Below are 25,456 nucleotides of genomic sequence, written 5' to 3'. Positions count from 1 at the left end.
GTTTTAAGCCGAAAATTTCCTTTTCTTCTTTGCAATTACCTAAGGAAAGTTATCCAAGTCAGAACTTTGGAGTCAGTAGACTTTGACTCTTTGCCTAGCCATAGCAAAGATTTGCTCCACGTCAGATTTTCTCGAAGTGGACACTGGAACAGTTAAGAGAATTTATATACACATAAAGAGTGTTCTCTGAAAAAATAATTGTGATAGTGCTGTTAAGATAGCTAATAAGAAATAAATGTCTTAGAGCAGTATTAAATTGTTTTTTTAAAGAATTAGTAATAGGAGTATATTTTGATTTAAGTATTTTATATCCTTTAGCTTAAATTTGGAAACCATAGAATCATAGATTATCTTTTTTAAAATTTTATTTATTTAGGGCAATGGGGTTAAGTACTTGCTTAAGGTCACACAAGCTAGACAATTATTAAGTGTCTGAGGTAAAATTTGAACTCAGGCCCTCCTGACTCCAGGACTGGTGCTGTATCCACTGTGCCACCTTACTGCCCTAGAATCAAAGATGGTTAAAACTGAAAAGGATCTTCAGGTCATTAGTCCAAGCTTTTTATTTTTTTCAGATGAGGAAACTGAGACAGAAATGTTAAGTAACTTGCCCAACTTTAAACAGCTATTTAGGGACAGATTCAGATCTGCCAATTCTAGAACTTTTAATTATACCACTTTATCTTCATTATTTTCCTTAAGAGGTGGGAAGGGGCAAGTAATTCTCACATCAGTTTTATAATTAGGGAAACTGGAAGAAAATTGTTAGCCAGAATTTCATGTCAAATTTGTGGCAGGACTGATCACTTTCTAATTACTTTCTGAATCAGTCAGAACAGATTTATGTCGTTTTTCTTGTTCTCCCAGGTCAAGAATCTTCTAGTGCTTTAAAAAAACAAAATCAACTTTATTCTGAACTTTGAAACTAGTACAAAATTCATAAACACTTAAATTTACATTTTTAAAATGAATTTGGACAAACAACCACTAACAATTTATTAGTTAATCCTTGTATGTCCATTTCTGCTTTTTGTCTACTTTTGTGCTCCTAATCTTTTTTATATAGTTGAAATAAGTGAAAATATTTTTATCTCGCTCATTATTACATTTCTTGTCTATTCCTAGCACAATATCATGTTGATCATTCTTAATTGCATTGATATCCTGTCATGCCAAAAAATAGCTTTATGCTTCTTTTTTCCAAATAAGGAATGTTTTGTTTTTCTTTGTTTTCTTTCAGACTTATTCTCAAAAATTTCCCCCTACTTTATTGGGATAGGGGAGTTCCTTTTTTTTAAAAAAAAATGCAATTTTTATTGGTGTTTTTTTATTTTTACATTGCTTAGATTTCCTCCTAGATTCCTTAAGAGAACCTTATGTCCTCATAACAGTCTTTATTAAATAAAGAAAAAGGAAAGAAAATTCAATAAAACTGATCAATACACCCCAGACCAAGAGCAGTCAAACCTGGTGATACATGCAATGTTTATTTTATTTTTGAGACTGGATCTCCCTATCTCACCCAGGCTGAGAGTATGGGGTCCACTCCAGTGCTCACTATTGGTCTATTTCCTTTCAGACAAAGGTTGTTTATCCCCTCCTTAAACAATTCACTGCCCTGTCACTTTCTCCCCACCATACAGTTAGCCCACTGATTTAGGATTCTTGATATGTCCAGCTTTCCCCTCCCAGCTGCAGGAATTACAAGTCTGCATTTATTAACACTCATGGGGTGTTGGTGAATTTATTCTTCATAACCTTGCAACATCATTTTTCACTGTTTTTTGGCAGTTATTCTTTCAGTTTATGTTGTTGGCTCTTCATTTTGCATCAGTTTATAGTAATTCTTTGTATGCAGTCATAACTTTAGTTGTTTCTTAAAGCACTGTGATACTTTATTCATGTACCATGGTTTTGTTGAGCTATTTCTCAGTCAGTGGATATCTATTTTCTTTTTAGTTCTTTGCTACCACAAAAAGTGGTGCTATAAAATTTTGATGTGTAAAGGGAACCTTCTTATCAGTTACAGCTTGTGCTTGAATCTTTCCAAGCAGAGGAATCTCTGGATCAGAGGGAACGGAATTTCAGCTACTTTATAATTGTAATTCCCCAAATCTTTTTAGAGTGGTGCTACAAATTCACAACTCCACCCAAAAAGCATTAATATGCTCTCTTTCTATAAATCTCTCTAATATTGACTATTCCCATCTTTTGTCATCTTGCTAACTTGTTGAATATTAAATGAAATACAGAGTTTTTTAGATTTGTATTTATTATTAGTCATTTGAAGAATTCTTCCATATGATTAAAGTTTATCATTCTCCATTTGAGAATTGTTTGTTCAGTTGGACTAGTAGTTTGTCTATTAGGGAATGGTTTTTGTTCTTTTATATATTTCTGTTACCTCTATGTCTTAGATACCAAACCCTTATTAGAGATATTAGATCCAGAAATTATTTCCCCAATCAGTGCTTTCCTTCCCCAGGATTCATTAATTTTGTGTGGGAGCTTTGTAATTTCAAGTAGTCAGAATTATCTAAGTTGAGTTGGACCTCATGGTCCTAATGAAAACTAAATCAAGGGTCACATACAGAATTCAGCACCCATTCGTGACTACAGTGCAGCCCTAGCATACAACCAGCACAACAACAAAATGGAACATGAATGGGCTTCAGAGGCCAGCCAGCAGGTTGCAGGTTGGACATACCTGATTAAAGTCTTTTGCATTGGTTTTTAACAGTCTCTTTTTAATTAAAAATTCATTTTACCCATAATTGTGAAAATTAGTCTACTTCTCTTATATTTTTTCTTATAAATATGATCTTTATTATTTTGAATTTATTACAGAATTTGGTGTAAGGTATCGGTCAAATTTCTACCTGAAGGAAATTCCTTTTTTGATGGAGATTCTGTCAGTGTCTATATTTGTAATATTGTTAACAGACATATTGGAAAAGGAGCATAATCAAGAAATAATGGACTTAGATTCCTGTCTCACTTCATATCTCTTATTGTTAGATGGGACCTTAGAAATCATCTTTAATTATCAGTCACATTCGCCCATACATTTGTTTGTCATTTTATGCAAGATTATGAATCTATTTTGTAAACCTTAACTGGTCACAAAATACTTGTGACCTCTCCATTTTCTCCATCATTTAGACATTGTGACTTTTGCCTCTATTTACTAATAAAAATGTGATCATTATTTGCTACAATAATATTTTTATTGATATTTTTATTTTTCCAAATACATGTTATGAAAGTTTCTCAACATTCATCCATATGTATATGTATATTTTTAAGTTAAATAATTTCCTTATAACACCCTCCCTTCCCACACTCCCCTCTTCTCAGTAGTGAACAATCAGGTGAATATCATACATATACATTTGTGTTAAATATGTTTACAAGTCATTTTCAATATGAGGAATTAGGATTATGGGAAAGAAATGCATAAGAGAAATTTTTTAAAAAGTGAATGTAGTGTATAATCATCTTCTAATTAGTTAATGGATAATTTGAAGCAGATTTAAATGGATAATTTGAGGCAGATTTAAAATCTGGATCAGCTTCTTCCAATTTCTAGCTGGTATGTATTCAGTGAACACAAACTGATTTTGATATTAGTTTAAGGAAAATATAATTAGATAGAAATTACACAAACCAAAATGGTAGCATATATTCTGAGACTAAATGTAAGTAACTTTTAAGGGCTTCTTTTGGGATACTTTATCAGTCAGTTGCTCTTGATAATTGAGAGTTGTCTGTTTTACTCTAGATAAATCAAATTGGCAACTGCATAACTGAATCAGACCGTTGTAATGGTTTAAGGTTTTTTTACACTTAGTTTTGGATAGGTGTCAGGGTAAACAGGGACTTATTGGTCTTCTATATCAAGTCCACAGCTATTTGCTTGCTAGGTTTGACGTGGGTTCTGCTAAAAATAACATCTATCTAGGGAGAGTCAAGTGGATGTTCTGGACGGGTGGTGGTTCTTAAAAGGAGGTAGTACTCTGGTTTGTGCCCCCAAATACCTATTATAGATAGATAATTTAGATGTAGTGGGAATTGTGGTTTTATAGATCTTCAATTAACTCTATTTGAGTAGTAGGATTTAGGGATAGATAGAATATTTTGAGTCAAAATATGGTAAAGTGTCTCGGGGGGCAAAAAAACCCCTAAAAATATCTGGAGGAAGAATTGCTAGAAGTGCTTTGATCCAGCCATTAGAGCGAAATTAGGATAAACTGTTATTCCTAGAAGTTTCTGCCACATGAATTTTTCTCTGTGGAAGAATGAACTCTGATTTCATTAGAAAACTGAAGAAACATAACTTTTGGTCAATAGCAACTTTTGGGCCTTGGAGATAGAGGAAGCTCTGAGTTGACATTGTAATCTTATGACTGTACTGTGAAATGAGTACATTGGCTATAAAATTTCCCTAATTAAGGATGGTGTTGGACTTTATCCAAACTTTGACACATTTAATATGTAGTAAGTATAAAAGAATAATTGTATATAGAAGCTGCCCAAAGTAGTGGATAGAGAGGGGGTGAGCATTAGAGTCACGGAAGACCAGAGTTTAGATTTACTGCTGACACATTCTAGCTGTGTGTGACATTGAAAAAGTGAGAAAATCTTAGTGCTCCCGCAAGGGCTTTAAGATTATAATTTACAGACAAGATGTCAATGGAAAGAATTTCCATATTGAAAATTCTGCCCAATGATAAAAATGACAGGCCTTGGACCTTTCCCCATAGGTCCCCCAAAATAATGTTATAATTGTACATATAAAGTATCCCAAAATCTAGTTTCAGCTTTTAAGCATTATTATCCCCTTTGGAACACTTGTATAAATTCTAGTGATCCTTATTAAACAGATGGTTCGTTGCAACAGAGTCAAATGGAGAATGTTTCTTGCAACTTTTTTCATAGTAGTACTCCCATTTATTTATCAGAAAGATCTATCCCCCCACTCAAATCGAGTAATTGAAGATCTATAAAACTACAATTTCCACTGCATCTGAATTATCTATTTATAATAGGTATTTGGGGGCACAAACCAGCATACTACCTCCTCCTAAGTACTACCACCCACCCAGAACATACACTTGACTCTCCCTAGGAGTAGGATCAACTCTCTTTTACTTTGGTCTTGAATCCAGGGACGTTTTGCCTTGGGTTTGTGCTACAGCTTTGAACTTGACTGATAATACTTCAGGTTCTTCCTCAGAGTCCTCAATGCCTTGTAGATGACATTGCTAATGATAAGAAAATCAGGACCATTCCAAACTGAGTTTGAAAACTGTCCCTTTTAGCACTATTCCCTTGTAAGGTTACCAGTAGTACTAGTGAATTAAGAATCCCAAGTAAGACACAGTATTAAATGCTTTATTGTCTTTGAGAGTGACTATTGGTATATCATTTGGAAAAGTGCTGAGGGAAAGAGGAAAGCATTATTACTGTAGATCCAATAGATGGATGAAGCAAAATTACTGTACATTGTGATAATTTCTATATGGTTTAAAAAGTATAATTTAGATTTTTTTTTTGGTTTGACTAAGTATATGTGATTTCCAGTTTATCATATGTAGTATTTTAACTTAAAACAACTTTACACCCTGGTAATGTCATGCTGGTGCTTGCTTTTGAATAGAATGGTAGAAAATAGAGGTCTGAACTTTTAACTTTAGCTAGTAGAAACTGGGTTTTGGTGGTAAGTCGGGGTGAATGTGTGTGTGTGGGGGGGCTGTTTTAATATATTTCCATTTTGTGCAGCAAGTACAGATTATGTTTAGTTATCTATGTTTATGTGACCTTTCTAGGAGGAAGTTTGGAAAATTTTACTGGATCAGACCTATCTGCTCTCTACTCCACAGTTTCTGCCTTTTAAAGAGCCTCCTATTAAGCCTGGTTAGGGACGTTGTTGGAACACTAAATAACAAAGCAATCAGTGTGTGCTGAGAAATGAGTCAGCAGAAAGAAAAGCCAGTTTTTAAAAGTGAACTAGAAAAAAGAATCTTGAATGCCGATCTTGTAAAGAGTAAAGTCTATCTCTGAACTCTGAACACACTCCCACTTTGGGAAGATTGACTAACAATTTGATGAAGTAATCTGGGCCAGGAGATGGACTAACTGCTGCTTGTACCCACAAGAATGGGAAATCTGAATGATGAAAATAGGGTGACTGTGCTATTAAAAGGAGCAGCACCTCACTCCAATTCTATATTCAGGCCACCCAGCTCCTTTGACTCTTTCGTCACGGTACCTCGTGCTGCTTGTTGGCATTTGACAAAAGAAATGTCTCTCTGGGAGGAACCACAGGAAACGAGAAGTTCTAACCATTTCAGTCTTGTTAATTTAGAGAGGCACTATATTCTTGGCTCAGCTGCTCTTCATCTCATTCAGTTTCATGAATGTGAGTGTTGTGGACAGGAAACCAGAATCATACCATAAGGTACTGGAAAATGCTATCCTCCCTCCTTCTCACTCCCCCAAACCACTACAGTGGCACTAAAGAACCATTTCATAACCCTTTTACTTCTTAATCAAAACAAACTGTATTAAAGGATTGTTATTTTTTTCCTCTTGAAATTGAATTTCAGTCAAAATTTTTATTATTTTTAATTACTTTTAGGACACTGTGCTGGGTATGATTAGTACTTAGAGCAGTATAAAGAAGTATAAAATGGTCAGTGATTGCAGAGAAATAATACATAAATGATTGAACATTGCTTTTTCTTTTTTTTATTCTATACATTGTTATTTATTTCTAGATGAAGATAGCATCTTTCTCCATATGTCCTTTATAGTTAATTTGAATATTTATAATAAAGTTTGTTTGCTCAAAGTTATTTTTTTTAAAGAAAGATTTTATTTTGAGTTTTACAATTTTTTCCCTATTCTTGCTTCCCTTCCCCCCCACCCCCCACAGAAGGCAGTCTGTTAGTCTTTACATTGTTTCCATGGTATACATTGATCTCAGTTGAATGTGATGGGAGAGAAATCATATGCTTAAGGAAGAAAAATAAAGAGATAGCAAAATTACATAATAAGATAATGGGATTTTTTTCCCCCCTAAATTGAAGCTAATAGTCCTTGACCTTTGTTCAAACTCCACAGTTGTTTCTCTGGATACAGACAGCCCAAAATTGACCCTGATTGTTGCACTGATGGAATGAGCGAGTCCTTCTAGGTTGAACATCACCCCCATGTTGCTGTTAGGGTGTACAGTGGTTTTCTGGTTCTGCTCATCTCACTCAGCATCAGTTCGTGCAGATCTTTCCAGGCTTCCCTGAATTCCCGTCCCTCCTGGTTTCTAATAGAACAAAAGTGTTCCATCACATACATATACCACACTTTGCTAAGCCATTCCCCAATTGAAGGACATTTACTTAATTTCCAATTCTTTGCCACCACAAACAGGGCTGCTATGAATATTTTTGTATAAGTGAGAACATTGCTTTTCAAAGCCATCTCCTTGTTTGGACTTGTCATTACATCTTTTGCATGAGTGGTTTCTGTTGGTTATACATATAGAGGTGCAGCTCAATGATGATGCTTTATCTTGGCAAACTTCATCATCTTCATCTTTCCACATTGTTTGTTACGATTAAAAACTCAACAGATTCCTTAGGCTGTCTGAATTTTTAATAGAATCATAAATCTAGAATTGTAAGGGACCTCAGAGGGCATCTAGGCCCAGGAATCACAGAGAAGCTGGATAGCTTTGAAAATGTGTAGCATTTATTACATAGTTAAAAAAAAAAGGTAAATAGTCTGAAGTGGAAATTCATGATTTTATGTTGAATCCTCCATGTTCCACTGTGTACATTGAACTGTTCTTTTTTCTCATTTTGTATTAAAGTTTTGGTTTGTTTTTTTTTTAGGTTTTTTGCAAGGCAAACGGAGTTAAGTGGATTTCCCAAGGCCACACAGCTAGGTAATTATTAAGTGTCTGAGACCAGATTTGAACCTAGGTACTCCTGACTCCAGGGCTGGTGCTTTATCCACTATGCCACCTAGCCACCCCTGTATTAAAGTTTAAAATGAAGAAAAAAATTTATAATCTACAGTTCTTAGAATTATAGAATAAAAACCTCAAAGGTACCTTTGTGATCATATGATATAAAAACTTTATATAAATAATGAAGAAGGTGAGGTCAAGGGAATTTAAGTGATTATTCTAAAGTCACATAACTTAGTGACTTAGAATAATGAATTTTAGCATTCAAGGGGATTTTAGAAATTAATTAGTTTAAAACATTTTACTGAGGATACTGGGAATTTACTGAGGCTCAGGGAATATAGTTTGGTCAGTCAGCAAAAATTTATTAAGTGCCAACTATGGAAACACAAAAGGAAAAGATAGTCCCTACTATCTTTTTTTATATTTCATAACAGGAAACAACATACAAGCAATTAAAAACAAAATAGCAAACACAGATATTTGCCCATTCTCACATAGCTATTTAGTGACAACTTTAACTTCCACAGATATTTATTAAGAACTACTGTAAAGGGGTGGCTAGGCGGTGCAGCGGATAGAGCACTAGCCCTGGAGTCAGGAGTACCTGAGTTCAAATCCGGCCTCAGATACTTAATAATAATTACCTAGCTGTGTGGCCTTGGGCAAGCCACTTAACCCCATTGCAAAAACCTAAAAAAAAAAAAATAGAACTATTGTAAACAAAGTCCTTTGATAAGTTTAAGAGAACATGTATGTTTACAAGCTCTCAAGGAATAATCATTATTGACTATATAATGCAAAATGGATCAGGGAATGCTTCATTGAGAACATGATATATATGCCAAGCTTTAAAGTACATATGTATAGAATTTTAATTGAGATTTGGAGGGTTGGGTAAAGTGGCATTCCAGACAAAGTAATAAACTGATCATGCAAACAGAACAACCCAGGAAATGTATAAAGGAGGGAAGTAATATAAGATAGAATTAGAAACATAGGGTGGTGCTAGCCTCTGGAAAAAAAAAACCTAATTTTAGACTAGTAATTTCTTCCTTTTTAGAAATTCAGTTATTACTTTTCAACTTTAGAAAAATCTCCCATCACCACCATCACTTAAAAAAAGAAAAATAAAATCCTGTAAACATGAATAATAAAACTAATTTTCACATTGGCTATATCCAAGAAAGAGATCTCTCATTCTGCATTCTGAGCCTATCACCTCTCAGTCAGAAGATGGGAAGCTATTTCATTAGGGGTCTTCTAGATTGTGGTTGGTTAGCCATCACATTGATCAGAATTATTAAGTCTTTCAGAGTTATTTTACTGGCCTGATTTTATAAGCAATTAAGGAGCCATGGAAGAATTCTAAGCAATGAGAGTGGCATGATTAGGTCATGAAGAAGATTGAACTGGCATCAAAATAAAGGATAAGTTAGTTATGTGTTTACCATTTGTTTATAGTTGTTTTTATGTTGTCTCCTGTTAGACACTGAGAAACTTGAAATTAATGTGAAAAGGAACAGTTGGAATGGTTTAGAAACATAGTCAAGAGGGTCTGTACCAGGATGACGGCATTGGGAGAAATGAAAAGTGGGGAAAGAAAGAAGTTGGGAAGACCTGAGAAAAATTTTTGAGAAGGAAAGGAGGAAGGCAAGTGAGAGAAGAACAGAATAGAGAATAAGCCTGACCCAGTGCTAAGCTTTGGGAATATAAACACAAGCAGGAGAGACTCGTGTGTGTATGTGTGTGTGTGTGTGTGTGTGTGTGTGTGTGTGGAATCATTGGAGAGGAATAAAGACATAGCTGATCAAAGAAAGATGCTTTACTTAAAATTGAGATTCCAGGAGGAATTAGGCAGTCAGAGGAAGAGGGTAAAGGCAAACCCTACAAGTGAGTCCTTGGAAAGCAGGATGAATGGTGATTTCACAGGGAGAAATAGTGACAATTGAAGGAAGAACTGTGTTGAGGGAAGGATATTAAATTCATTTAAGATAATGTTGATTTTGAATATTAATGAAATGTAAATGGAGATGTCATATGAATTTAGAGATTTGGGTCTGCTGTTCAGGAGTAATGTTGGGCTAAATATGAAGATTTGGCAAGCCATTTGGGTAAAGTTACAAACTAAAGGTTTGAAAATAAATAAGATGGTTGGGGGAAATATAGAGAGAAAAGCTTTGGGGATAGAGTCTTGGAAAACATCTACTCTAAGGTTGACAAGGAGAAGGAGAAATATCAAAGGAAATAGGTGATGGTTCGAGATCAAGAACAAGAGAACAAAGTGTTTGAGACTGGACAGAATGAAATCAGAAGGAAAGGAGAGCTTCTATATAAAACAGATGGAGAAGTCTAGGAAGATTGAATCAAGGTCTTTTGATTTGATCACAAGGAGATCATTGTTTATCTTTTGAGGAAACATTTTTTTTGATGTTAAATAAGTACAAATGTAGAGTAAATTTTTTTTTTTAATTGTTTTTACAAGGGGCATATAGCCATGGTACAGTAGAGAGAATGCTGGGCCTGAAGATAGGAAGATCTTAATTTACAGCTGGCTTCAGACATTAGCTCTGTGACCGTAGACAAGTCACTTAATCCTGTTTGCCTTGGTTTTCTCATCCTAAAATGAGCTAGAGAAGGGAAATGGCAAACCCCTAAGTTATTTTTGCCAAGAAAACCTCCACGAAGAGTTGGACACAATTGAACCATCTCAACAAGTAAACACTCTGTCCCTCCAACTGCTCCCTCCATTAAGAACAAAAAACTTTGAAAAATAAAACTTTCATCAGAACATGAAAGGCCTGGAAGAGCATATTTCCGCATTAACTATGCCAGAACTTATATGTCTGCTTTTTCAGTTTGTTACCTCTCTGGCAGGAGGCGAAGTAGCATTGTTTATCTTCAGTTCTTTGGACTTGTAAAATTTCCTTGTATATTGATCAGAGTTCTAAAGTTTTTCAGAGTTTTTTTTTTAAATGTTAATATTGTCATTATTTAAATTTTTCTCCTAGGTTATGCTAACTTTGTTTTTCTTCAGGTTACAGAGTTTTTCCCAGTTTCCTTGGAAATTGTTCATTTCCTTGGAAATTGTCCATTTCACCATTAATACTCTATTAAATTAAGATAATAAATGAATAAATAAAGCAGGAAACTATTATGTTCAAAGTGCTGTGCTATGCTATGCACTGAGATTACAAATAGAAAAACAAGATACAATTTATGTTATTAAGAAGTTCAGGTGGTAATGGGGAAGACAATTCGTATATGTAGAGTTGGAGTAAGAATAACTTGAATTAAAATCACTGTGTGACTTGGGCAGTCATTAAACCTCTATCTTGAATCTATTTCCTCATTTGAACAAAGACCAAAGACTATTACCTTTAAATTAAAAAAAAAGCACATTATCTTATTATGTGATCTTGCTATCTCTTATATTTTGTTTTTTCCTTAAGGACATGATTTCTCTTTCAAGGCATTCAATTTTGATCAGTGTATAGCATGGAAAAAATGTTTAGACTATCAGACTGCCTTCTGTGGGGGAGGGGGAAGGGAAGGAAGATTAGGGTGAAAATTGTAAAATTCAAAAATAAATGAACCAAAAAAATCTATTTCTTCAGCTGTAAAGTGGGGAGTAATACTAACATCTACCTCCCAGAGTTTTTGTGAGGATAAAATGAGATAATATCTGTAAAACACTTGGTTGAAAAACTTTAAAGTGATGCTTATTGTTTAATCTCCAAGCTAGCTGCCCCAGACAAACACAGAAAAGACCTTAGATTAAAAAAACTAAGGACTCCCTGAATTTCATTGACATTGCAGCCATCTCCTGTTCTACTCTATATCATTGAACTCAGATGGCTCCAGAGGAGAGAATTATACTGGTTACTTTGCATAACTCTGCCTCACTTAAATTTAATTCACTTGCAAGTCAAGACTTCACCTTCCCGATGTCATTAGTTTTCTTTAAGGAGGAAGGACAAACAACAACATAAACAAGCCAAATGGAAAAATTCCCTGGTCCTTAGGGTGTAATAGCAAAATGGATGCTTCTTTATAAATGTCATTCCCACTGAAATCTTTTCAGTTTCTGATGATGAACTGTTTGACAGTAGCAAGGACTTTGGTGGCAAGAACTTTTTGGGAAATAATTTATTAAATATTCCCAAATGGATGGGTACATATCCCTTTAGTTTTCAGTTTGGGGCTATTATGAAAAAGAACAGCTCTCAATATTATTATACATAGTCCTTTTCATCTTTCTTTTACTTATTGCAGGAATAGTTCTAATAGCTGGGTTAATATATATATATATATAGTTTTGGTAATTTGGGGAGCATAGTTCTAAATTGCTTTCTTAAATGGCCAGATGTCTCATAGCTCCATCAGTAGTACATTTATGTATTTATTTTTTTGAAGGTGCTCCCAACTTTTTTAAATGGACTAATAATGTATGTGGGGGGGTAGAAATAGAACCTCAAAGCTGCTTTAATTTACACTTTTCTAATTATTAGTAAAAGCATATTTTCTTTTCACTGTTGATAATTTTTCTTCCTTTGAAAACTGCCTCGTCATATCCTTTCACCATTTATTTACTGGGAATCATATAACAAATTTCAATAAGTTCTTATACGTCTTAGATACGAGACCGTTGTTATCAGAGAAACTTGTAAAATAAATGGTATGATTTGAGGAGGGCCAAAATGCATGTAATGTAGCTAAATTTTGATAAAGAGGAGTAGGAACTTGAATTAGTGGAGAGTTAAGCACTTGCTTGTTGGGGGTGTTTTAGAGACTTTATGGTCAGCACATATATTTAAGAGTCTATTTCTGAGTGAATGTCATGGGCCTACATCTTTTTGCAATCAATTGGAAGTTAGAAAGAAACATTTTTTCAGGCTCACTCACTTTTAAGTTTGTAGTAGTACTTTTGCCTCTTTAAAAATCTTGGAAACTGCTGAAAATTTGCTGAAGGAGTGGAATGTGCAGATTGATTTCAGAACTACTGCTGAATGGTTACTTTGGATAGATTATCAATCAGTTGCAGCTCTGGGCAAGAGGATGGATTTTAGAAACAACACACCAATAAACCTTTTTTATTTAGTCCCCAGAAATATTAATAACTTGTAAGTAATTAGAAGAGCAGTAAGTAATTATTAGATAACACTTAAGTCAAGATGAAATAACCTCATTTCCTTTTTTGAAAAGAATAGTAGCTGAGGACTATTTTAATAACTTTTTTAATGCTTGTTAACTTTATGGGTAAGTGCATAGCTGTTTATACAGCATCTTGATTAATGTAGAAATTTCCGGGAATTGGCCAATTTTAGCGATTTTGTTAATGCTGCATTATCAAATAGCCATTTCCAATTGCTCATAAATTTGAGGGTTCCTCATACATATTCATTATAAAGAATGAACTTGACTGCCAGAACTCTGGACTTAAACCCAGTTAAAGTTGAAAATAAATGTAAAGCTTTGTTTTAGGTTTCAAAGAATTAATTGCATAATTAAGTTGTTAGTTGATCACAAGTTTTATGTTCCCTCCAGACCCAACTTAATTATTATGCAAAATATTAAAAGATACAGTGTTATATACCTATCAGAAACTCAACTAAACTTGTAGAGGTAGATTTTAAAGAATCTTTGAATAATCAAAAACAGGTATTATAGCTTATGTCATTTATTCTCACTGTACAAATTCTTTAATTTTTTTAAATTCTGTTTTTAAATACCAAAAAAACCCATTTCCATATATTAAGCCAAACACAAGAGGATTATATATGAAACCATGAGTCTACATTTCTTGCTGCTTGCTTTTTTAAAAAAAGTATATAATAAATTATATATAATTACTTTCAAGACTGTTCTGCTTGTCTGTGCTTCCTTCAGAATTTTCTTCTGTTTTCTTCTCCGAATTTTACAAAATATTTCAATAGTCCTTTTAAAAAATATCTGTTACTAATCTCCTTCTCTTCAGCCTCTCAGAAAATGAATGTGTTCTAACAAATAAGTATTGTCAAGCAATACAAATACATGCAGTAGCCACGTCGAAAAATTCATGTCACTTTTTATAGTCAAAGTTAATTGCCTCTTTAAGAGGTGAGCAACAAGCTTCATCTTATGTTCTCCAGAAACTTAATGTCATTGAATTGATCAGCTTCCTTAAATCTTTGAGAGTCGTTTTTGCCTTTCTATAAATTGTTCGTTGTTCTTTTGCTTCTGCTTACTTCACAATCTACACCATTTCATACTGCCAGGATTCTCTGAAATTGATTATTTTGTTATTATGGTACACACTATATAACCACAGTTCAGTTCAGGGTGCTCCCATAGATCACACTTCTTTTTTACCTTGTAACTCCCTTCCCACCTGATACTCCAGTTGATTTTTCTTGAGTTTTCCTTGTGAGATATTATCCTCCTTTTCTCCATCTTCACTTATCGTAAGACTGATGACACCCAACAGTATGTGTGTGAGATTTACTTTCCTTTGTCCATTTTGGTTAAGAGTGAGGTTCATCTGATGCCTGTTCTTCCCATCCCTTCCTTAATATTCTTTTCACTCAAATCAATTAGGAAAAATAGAAAATTTGCCCCCTTTTTCCTTCTTTGTACACTAGTATATTTCTTTTATTTTTTTCCTCCACCCCCTTAGAACAGAACAAGACCTCTTGTTTTTTCTTTTACTCCCTCAGTACCCTTTGAAGACAGTGAAGCTCTGAAAGGACATATTTTTCTTCTCTCACTATTAGAGTGTTAATTGTGCATCATCATATAATGACTTCCAATTACTCAGATAATTTTATCCTTCTAGGTTTCTCTGGATTTTTGTGCATTCTTCCTACTCAGCTTTGCCTATTTTTATCGAAAATGCTCAAAAGTCCTTATTCTATTTAAGGCCCGTTTTTTTTCCCCTTCAGCTATGCAGAGTAAGTTATTTTGTCTTGTCTATTTGCTGTGTCTTCTGCATTTTGAAATGTTGTATTCTAAGCTCTCCTCTCATTTATAGTTGAAGTTTTCAAGTTTTGTGTTGTCCTGACTATGGTTTCTTGATATTTGAACTCCTTCATATGTGTACATAAATGCACACACATAAACATACGTGTATATATGCACACACATAAACACGTGTGTATGTATATATGCGCACATGTAAACATGTGTATGCACACGTGTGTGCACATATATGAACTTTTTTCTATATGGATAATTTTCCTCTTTGATCTCCTCTGGGCATATGAAAAAAATGTAATTCTCTCTTAGAATGTACTTTTTGTTATTTAGTTGTTTTTGGTTATTTCATTTGTGCCTGACAATTTATGACCCCATTTGGGGTTTTCTTAGCAATGATACTAGAGTAATTCACTATTTCCTTCTCCAGCTTATTTTTATAAATGAGGCACTCTATTTGCTGTACCATCTAGCTGCTCAATAATGTATTCATCTTTCACAGTTGTATTTTAGTACGAATATATATGTGTATACATATATATGTTTGTATACCCCTATATATATACATTCATCTACAGTAATGAAAACTTTGTGTAGTTACCTTAAAATTCACAACCTTTCAAATTCTACATCCAAATAGATTATCTTTTTTGATGACACAAATGTAAAGTTCAGAAATTGAGTTTTAGTGTCAAGTACAAGCACTCAGTTATTCAGTGAATAAATTGACCAGTAGGGCCATTCTTTGTTTTTTTAGAACTCTGTATTATATCATTGAATTTTTAGAACTGGAAAGGAACTTAGTGATCACCTAATTCAGTATCCTTGTTTTTTTAAAAGATAAAGAGTATACCCATCTTCCTTTTCTCCTTTCTATCCCTTCCTCTTACCCTTTCTATCCCTAACCCCTTTTTTCTCCCCTTCCTTCCTCTTACTACTGTTTGCCTTCTTCCCTGTTGTGCCATCCCCTTCCCCCCTCCTCCTCTACTCTCTCCTTTTTTCTTTCTCCCCTCCCTTCTCTAATTCAGATATCTTGACTCCCTGTCCACTGCTTTTCCCACCATAATATGCTGCTTCAAAAGAGGTAAATGCTGTATATTTTGAAGAAATCTTATTTCTTAGCTAAAGTTTAGTTGTTTGGGAGTTGGGGAGGGAACCAGTGCTGTCTGGATGCCATTTTTAAAAAAAAGTTCTTTTTTTCCTATTTTTCCTTTTTTTTTTTGAATTTTACAATTTTCCCTCTAATCTTGCTTTCCTCCTCTCATCCCCCACAGAAAGGCAATCTTTACATTTTTCCATGTTATACATTGATCAAAATTGAATATGTTGAGAGAGAAATCATTGGGTGCCACTTTTTAAAGGAAAACTATTCTCACTTTTTGTTCTGGAAATTAAAGAATGTTACATCTTACTTTATTCCTGAAGAATTTTCTTGAGGTACTATCCCCATCTGCTGGAACTTTTAAAGTTTTTTTCTTTTAAAGGCACATAATTGTATTTTTATAACTCCTGACTTTAGTAGTTGGCTTCCTGAAAGGCAGAATAATAATATCTATTTTAACAGTTTGTGTTGTTTGGATGGATAATAGGATGATACTTTATTTCCTATTAACACATATATTCTTAGTCTGATAAAAATCCTTAAATATTCATACAAATGTGTTTGCTCCTTTATACCTTCAGTGCATTTCTCTCATGAAGTTTGTGATTTGAATTTTTAAAAGCAAAAGTGTTTCTTCCATTTAAAGCTTAGCACTAAACTTTTAAGATCATATCTAAGGTCTAGTTTTTATATATATATTGATTTTTTTCATTGTGTATTTTATTTTGCTTCTCATCAAATTCCTTTTTACTGTCACAGAACTGCTTTAATATGGCCTTAAAATAAATTGCCCTCTCTCTATATATATTCTATATCTCTTCAGGCACTTTGTCAAAGCTTGCTCTAATATTAACAATATTAATGAAAATCTATTTATTACAGGAATCTGGCATTTCATTCCTTAATAGCTTTACTGTAGATTAGCTCAATTCAGATTTTGGTGATAACATTTAAGGGTAGAATTCTTGTAGTGATCTGTAAGTCACTTTATGAAAATTATAAGTAGCTTCTCTAGAATGAGTGAATTATATGATAAAAACTCATGAGTATAGATTTCCAAATGCTTATAGATCAACTATTGTATATACAAAAAGGCACTACTTCAAGAAAAAAAAAGTGCCAACAAATAATACAAACGATCATCTAAAAACCTGTAATGAAAGCCATAAGGCATTTTCCTAAACAGACAATTCAATGATAATGCCATTTTATGTTTAAAAAAATTGCTGTCAATATCTAGTTTCAATTCAGTGTTTCAAAATTAGTCAAATTGTAGTAAATGAAAGGACTATATATTGATTTAAAAATCTTTTTTTTTATTTTAAAGATTGTGAGAGCATTCCTCAAAAGAGACTAAGCTGGAAATACAAATGCAGTAAGTAGTAACATTAACAGAAAATTCAAGAAACTTTATTTCAAGTTAATAGAAAGGCACATTATTGTATATTATTGTGTTTTGGGGGCAAAATTTATCTTTACTATGAATAATTCATTTCTATCTTTTATAATTCTGGTATTGTATGGTCTAAAGATCAAGAAAATAGGGGCAGCTAGGTGGCATAGTGGATAAAGCACCGGCCCTGGAGTCAGGAGTACCTGGGTTCAAATCCAGTCTCAGACACTTAATAATTACCTAGCTGTGTGGCCTTGGGCAAGCCACTTAACCCGGTTTGCCTTGCAAAAAAACCTAAAAAACAAAAAAAAAAGCAAGGAAATAGATTCCAAGCTTTTTTTTTTTGTCAGCCATACTAGTAGTATTTTAAGCCTTAGTTAGAAGGAACCTTTGGTACTAGAGCCACATATTGGTATTTAGTTGAACCTCTTAATCAGCAATCTTTTTTTGTGCCTATTTTTTTATCAGCTAAGCAGTGGTGATACTGAGAACAAAAATGAAATATGTCCTGTTCTCAAGGAACTTAACAATCTTAAATATATGTATATGAATACAGAATAAATAAAAAATAAATACAAGACTATTAAATACATGGAGGTGAGGAAGGATACTAGTGGTTGAGGAGATCATAGTAAGAATATTCAACAGGGGGCAGCTAGGTGGCACAGTGGATAGAGCACTAGCATTGAAGTCAGGGGAACCTGAGTTCAAATTTGGCCTCAGACACTTAATAATTACTTAGCTATGTGGCCTTGGGCAAGTCACTTTACCCCCATTGCCTTGCAAAAACCAAAGCATACAATATATCAAAGACATATAATATGCTTCAAGGAGTTTATTAAAAAGGCCAGACTGTGTAAAAAGTTCTTTGAAAGGCCTCCCAGTTTACCAAAATGTTTTGGAGATTTCTGGACATAATTATTATAACATATAAAATAAATTAACAACTGATTCGCCAAATTCAACAACCAACTCACACCATATACTGAGAAAAGGTCAAAATGGATTCATGATTTATATATGAAAGGGTGATATAAACAAATTGGGAGATCCATGGAAAATTTTACCACCTCAGATCTAAGGAAGGAATTAATGACCAAGAAAGAGATTTTGCACAAGCAAAACCAGAATAGAATAAATGCAGAAAACTAGAATAAATCATTTTTATAGGGTTTTTCTGATAAACATTTCTCAAACATATGGGAAATTAGGTCAAATTTATAAGAATATAAATCATTCCTCACTTGATAAATGATGAAAGAATAAGAACCTATCTGTTGCTTGCCTTGATTCATGATAACTTCTAGGCATGAAGAATTAGAATATATTTTTGTAGGTCTTACTTTCCTCTTACTATTTGAATTACATAGAATTGTTTAACTCTTAGCATTTAGTCCAGACATCTTCCTTAGGGAGGATTTGTTACTGGCATTCTGACAATTTCTATCTGATACTAGTAATGATAAGAGCAAACATATGACACTTAACTATCCTGTATTTTATGGTTATTATTTCATTTTTCTACCATTTTGCTTTGGGATTATTAGAAAATGAATCCTTTCCTTTTTTTTTTGAGAGGCAATAAGGAATAAAGTGGGTAGAGTGCTGATGTTGAAGTCAGGAAAATTGGGAAAACCTCTAAGTCAGGAAAAATATCTGAGATCATCTGTGTGACTCTAGGAAAGTCATTTAACCTCAGTTTCTTCATCAATAAAATGAAGGTGTTGAACTTGATTACCTCTAAGTTCCCTCCTAGTGCTAAACCTGTGATCCATGGATTTGTGGACCTTTGGAATGCTGTCATACCGCAGTTTGTGCCCTACTGGTTGACTGCTTGGTATTGATGAGAATATCAGTTTTTAAAACAGAAAAACATTTAATTAGGACACAAATTAAGAGTAAAGTAACGAAATGTATAGTTTTTATTTTTCTTTAATTTCAGAGTAATTTGGGAAAGATTCCTTCAAAAGTTTCCAACTCAACAGGACAGGGTTTAGGTGGGTGCTCTCTTTAAGAGTAGTTCTTCACTTGGCATCTATGAATTTGGTTTTTTAAAAAATATTTTGATAAATATATTTCAGAATAATTGGTTTCCTTTATAATAACATTTTATTTTATGCATTTAAAAACTTGATTCTGAAAGGGGATCTACAGTATAAAAAAGTTAAACAACCCTTGTTCTGTGCGCAAAGTCAAGGAAGGAAACTTCCAGACAAGTGTCTGGGGCCAGCTTCAATCTCTTGTCCTCCTGACTCTAAGGCCAGGGCTCTATCTACTACATCACCTAAGCTACCCTGGAGGGCTACTAACAGGAAGGTAGAGGATGATTTGAAAGGAGCTGCTTCCCCAGCTACGTGTGTGTCTGTGTGTGTGTGTGTGTGTGTGTGTGTCTATATATATACTTACATTTCTCATGAGATACTCACCTCAAGGATGACTTGATAAGTCAACTATAAAGGCCAGTTATCACAAGAATAACTATTCTATGGACATTAACCAACTTATCAAATATAGACCTTCACCACATTTACCACCTAGATGTTCTACTACTCAGAAAACTGCTTCTAATTAGAGACTGCCTTGGTTTAAGCCTAACAAACCAATTCCTAGACTCAGAGGATACAACTCAAAAAGTCCTGGGGGTTAAGTGACTTTCCCAAGGTCACACAGCCAGACAATTATTAAGTGTCTGAGGCTAGATTTGAACTCAAGTCCTCCTGACTCCAGGACTGCTGCTGTATCCATTGCTGCCCATGTTGTGATCTTCTTTAAGAATAAAGGACAAATGTTAGGTTATAGCCCTCCACTAGAAGCTCCTGCTCAGGATGTGCTCAGGCAAATTCAATTCAAAAAGTTTTTTGCCCACACTATACTAGGCAAGAGCACATCAAAATATGAGCAACTTGCCCTTTGTGGGGAGTTGGGGGGTAGGGAAGCACAAAGGTACACTGTCTAATAGCCAGTCTGATTCCTGGCTTTTGGCTGCTAATTTGTTGGCCTTAGGGTCCTTTTGTAAAAAAAAAAAAAAAAATGCAAATGACCCTAGAAAGGGATACTATCTTGAACCTTATCAGCTAAATCTTTAATTATCCCTTAGTAAGGAATACTTAACTAGCTTTCAAGAGAAGTAAGTCAAAGGCAGATTTCACCTGTTCTATGATTTTACCTAAAGTTAATTTGCTACACCAGAACCCTGGCCAGTAGAGCCTTTGAAAACTGTACCAGAGGTCATTGATTGATATTATGACCTGGTATCTTTGTGTTGTTTGAGGCTGTGTTTCAGTGAGTACTTGCGATTGTTTTTTTGCCCCCATTCTTCTAATCATCTCTACTACTTTTTTATACTAGAGATTCTTGGATTTTTCAATGCCTTTTCCTTTTGTCTGTAGCTAGCCCAGTAGTTATGCCTAAGCATTGCTTCAGTTCTGGTAGCCTAGAAAGTGCACAGAATGAGCAAAAGCAGTTTAGACTTAGTGAAAAGGGGGGTGAACCTCAAGGTTCCAGTTGGAAGTTAGGCTTGGCAGTGGGAGAAAAATATTTGAGGACAGGGATTGTATCCCAAATATATAATTTTTAAATTTTCCACAACATCCATTATAGCTCTATCATGGAAACTCAGTAACTGCTGGTTGAAAGGAAGAATGAATGAGAGATAGAAAGAGGAGACAGAGAGGAGAAGTTTGAATCGGCTTATATTATTTTTTTATTAGTTTTTTTTTGCAAGGCAAATGGAGTTAAGTGACTTGCCCAAGACCACACAACTAGGCAATCATTAAGTGTCTGAGACCGGATTTGAACCCAGGTACTCCTGACTCCAGCGCCGGTGCTTTATCCACTACGCCACCTAGGCTGTAAATTTATGCTTTCAAATTGCAGTCTCTGACTATCCGTTTGTCTGTATCTCTCAACAGTTAACTTGCTTTTATTTGAAGATGAACTTTCATTACATGAGGTTTTGTTTATTTAGCATGTTAATCCTTAAGTTATTAAGTTCTGTCCTTAGAATTCAATTCACTTTACCTTTGCTTCAGCATATTACTTCATTATCAGTAAGGGTTGGGTTGGGGTATATTCTCAGGAAATAAACATTTGATTAGAATAGGATTTTGATCAAAGTATAGTCTCATGCACTAGATTGCAAATGTCTCAGTTTGTTCTTATCTTGGGGTAGAGGGGTTGGGGAGTGGAACTTGTCCCTATTCTGTGCCAGACCAATTTCACCAAGTTTCCTGTGCACTACTATACCTTCAGAAATCTGCCACAGATATAAACAGTAGTAGAACTTACCTGCTTTTTAAGCTAAGAAATTCTAATCTTTGACTTGCAATAAGAATTTAAATACAGTGTGATTACAAACATGCTTGTAAGCTACAATATGTAGTATATTTTATGTACACAAATGGAGTTGTAGGGAGTAAGAAGGGGAGGAATAAGGGTTTGACCACCCTTTCAGATATTTCACTCTTCTACCAGCTACTATGCCTCATTGAGTATTACTGTTTATGCTAAAGAAAATTGGTCAGTCTTGTGTAGAAAGATTTGGATTTGATCATTTGCTGAGTATATGTTTTTTTTTTTGTGTCACTGAAATGTTAGCTTGCCTTTTCTTTCTAAATAAGAAGGAAATCTTCTGTGTCCAGGTTAGAGAAAATGGATGCACCAACTTCAACCAAATTGAATTCAAGGAAGAGGAGGAGAGAATCAACTGGACCCAATGGGGCAACAGAAGAAGATGGGATTCTTGTCAAAATACCTCGTTGCTCAATTGTAAGTAAACAAGGGATTTTTTTGGTTTGACATTTCTCACCTTGAGGAGAAATTGATATAATATTAGTGAGATCAGTTTTGCATGTTCTCTTAAATAGTAGAAAGATTGCTTATCCATATAGTTGTCAGAAGACTTATTCTGTCTGTGATAGTATAGTATAGCCCTTATATCTTGTTATCAAACAAATGTTTATCAATAATGGTTGATATAAATTATCTTTTTAACAATTACTTTTATACTTTTATCTGCTTTGATTTGTTTGTGCAAAATATTTTTAATTTAATGTAACCTAACTCATCTGTTTTCAGTTTTATGATTGTCTTTCTCTCCTTTGTTTGTCTAAGAATTCTCTCCTCTAATTTTTTATGACATTAAACATTTATATTCAAGTCATATATATATATGACAAATTGCAAAAGTTCATGTAAGTTGAAAACCATTAAAAAATCATAGATATAGAAAGTTTCTTCTTTAATATGATTAAAAAGTTTTTTCTGAAATTAGATTGGGCTTTATTTGCAGTGGAGAAAATACCAGAATTTCCCAGTATAAATAATTATCCAAACTATTTGATAATAGCTTAAAAATTGAAAAAAAAATAATCAGTGAACTAGACTAGTTAAACAAGAAGCCAAAGTAATAAGAAAACAAATCTAGTGTTTGAGAAACTCAAGAACATAAGTGGGGAAGAGATTCCTTAAGAACTGTTATGGGGGCGGCTAGGTGGAGAAGTGGATAAAGCACCGGCCCTGGAGTCAGGAGTACCTGGGTTCAAATCCGGTCTCAGACACTTAATAATTACCTAGCTGTGTGGCCTTGGGCAAGCCACTTAACCCCGTTTGCTTGCAAAAGAAAAAACACTAAAAAAAAACCGTAAAAAAAAAGAACTGTTATGAAAACCTCTACCTGGATCTCTGACCTCATCCCATAAAGACCACCTCCCTCACCTTTGTTAAAAAGAGATTAGATTACTCCATGTAGTCTCACTGAGGTCAGGTTATTTAATTTAAAGTTTGGGTTTTTTTAATTTGCCTTTCCTCTAGTAATTTCATTGTCATCTTTTTTTTTTTTTTAGTTTTTGCAAGGCAAAATCTCCTGAGCAGCAAGGAACCAGATGACTCACAGGCCACATAGCCCTTCCCTTTAGCTATTTCATAATTAGTGCCTGACCCCCTTAGGCTCCAGCCCAGCCCCATTCCAGTTTGATGCTCAGGATATGCCAGAGTGTTTGTGTGGGTGAAAGGGGCCTGCACCCTTGGGACCAATCTTTACCGAATAAAAGACAGGAAAGAGTAATAGGGGTACAGATCCCCAGAAGTTGTTTGAAGCTGAGCTTTAAGATCCTTCCCTCTCTTATTTTTTATGTTTTTAGCCGCCCCTATCCATTTTCTTCAATGAAAACTTGACTTTGTTTCTTTTCCTTTACTCTTTTTAAAGGGGTTAAAGGAGCCAGCCCCATTTTCAGATGAAATTGAGCTTGACTACAGTAAGCCCTATGCCAGAGTAACTATGGAAGAGGCCAGGAGAGGGACTCCTTGTAAGTAAATTTCACATTAAATGTGCTTCCTTATTCTTGTTCATTTTTCAGTATCTCATAGTATTTACAAAACATTGATTTGCATGGTATAAATTTGCATAATAGTTATTGTACTCTTTAAATATATAAAAGTCTGTTTTGCTACTGTTTGGAAGGACATATTCCATCCTGTCTGAGCTTCATTCATTTGCGAACTTTTTGCGGTTGTACTTTCCTCCTCCAGATTGTTGGCTTGGTTATATACTGAAATGGGTAGCAATATACCTTGCTCTATGGTATTATTTTTCTCTCTATAACCTCAGTTAAAAATTTCTGTCAGCTAACTTCCCTATTGCCAAAATTCAGTTAGTTGCAAATTACTGTTAATTCTACTTTTACAGCTTCTCATATATGCATTCTCCATTCCTCCTATCACAACCCTAGTCTAACTCCTCATTGTCTTGTTCCTGGACAATTGCAGTATTTTGCTGTCAGTCTTCCTGCCCCCAATCTTTCCTCAAACATTGTCAGCTTCATCTTTTTTTTATGCAGATATTTATTCATCTCAATTACTCTTCACTCCTTGGTGACTGTATTACATACTGATTTGAAGTTCCAAAATCTGGCATTTGGCCCAGCCTTCATCCTCATTCTTTTTTAGGTTTTTGCAAGGCAAATGGGGTTAAGTGGCTTGCCCAAGGCCACACAGCTAGGTAATTATTAAGTGTCTGGTACTCCTGACTCCAGGGCCAGTGCTGTTATCCACTAAGCCACCTAGCCACCCCCCTTCATCCTCATTCTTAAAATTCTTTCTTTTTTTTATTCTGTTTGGGTGATGCTAAATTTCCTAAATTTGCCTAGGATTAACTTGGTCTATCTTGGCTTTACATATGGAGTATGTAATTATTCAAGTCCTTAAGATGAGGAGAGGGACATCTTCTAGAAAATTGTCTTTGGAACTTGCTTAGTGGGACATGATAAATGGAGCAGTTTCATTCATGCAACTTATGACTCACTTGAAACCAGTCAGAGGCCTCTTGATGGCAGAGCAGGACCTTGGTCCATATTATTTCATTGACTTATTTCATTGACTTAGCTGACCAAGATATTTTCTTTGTCCATTAGTAAAGGGAAGACAGGGAAATATAAACGAGGTGCATATTCCCAATACCTTAAAAATTCTAGGGTCAGTTAGATGGTGCAGTGGATAGAGCTTTGGAATCAGGAGTACCTAGGTTCAAATCCAGTCTCAGACACTTAATAATTACCTAGCTGTGTGACCTTGGGCAAGCCACTTAAACCCCATTTGCCTTGCAAAAACCTAAAAAAAAAAGATGGGTAAGAATTCAGGGAGTTAGGGAAGGAGAGGAGGGCATTTCAAGAATTGAGAACAACTTTGGCTTCTGCTGACCATGATGCTGAGCAAATTAGTTTGAAGTTTTAATAGGTAGTAGTGAATTACTGAAATTGTTTTGTTCAGAAATGTAATTGAGCACATCTGTGCATAAGAAAGATTTTCCTGGCATCAGTAAAAAGACCAATTAGAATGTAGGAACCTGAAGGGAGGTTATTTCATCAGTCAGTTAATCATCAACCTTACATTAAATACCTACTGTATATTAGGTCTTATGCTAAAGGCTGGGGAAACAAAGACAAAAAAGAATTCACATTTGTTTCCTTTAAGGAACACCTATTCTATCCGGGAGCTGACATGTATACTTATAAATATATACCAAATAAATTTCATTATCGTGAGG

General features: G+C 34.5%; 1 protein-coding gene across 7 annotated transcripts in view; it reads left to right on the top strand.

Moving 5' to 3' along the window:
- Positions 1–25,456, top strand: part of LOC141507266 (choline-phosphate cytidylyltransferase A) — a 73,483-nt gene that overhangs the window by 19,743 nt on the left and 28,284 nt on the right. For 4 of the 7 annotated variants that reach the window (XM_074214769.1, XM_074214765.1, XM_074214767.1 and 1 more), the window contains 3 exons: positions 17,350–17,397; positions 22,056–22,182; positions 23,621–23,720. In XM_074214769.1, the coding sequence (XP_074070870.1) occupies positions 17,393–17,397; positions 22,056–22,182; positions 23,621–23,720 (232 nt within the window). In that variant the 5' untranslated portion in view covers positions 17,350–17,392. Of the gene's footprint in view, positions 1–178; positions 6,461–6,496; positions 7,946–17,349; positions 17,398–19,612; positions 19,632–22,037; positions 22,183–23,620; positions 23,721–25,456 lie in introns of those variants that run through there. The other 3 variants (XM_074214770.1, XM_074214768.1, XM_074214772.1) reach the window with 3 other exon arrangements.

This window comes from Macrotis lagotis, chromosome 1 (assembly GCF_037893015.1).
Source record: "Macrotis lagotis isolate mMagLag1 chromosome 1, bilby.v1.9.chrom.fasta, whole genome shotgun sequence".
In the NCBI taxonomy this organism is placed as follows: Eukaryota; Metazoa; Chordata; class Mammalia; order Peramelemorphia; family Peramelidae; genus Macrotis; species Macrotis lagotis.
The sequence above is the reverse complement of the archived record's forward strand: the minus strand, read 5'-3'. Positions and strand labels throughout refer to the sequence as shown.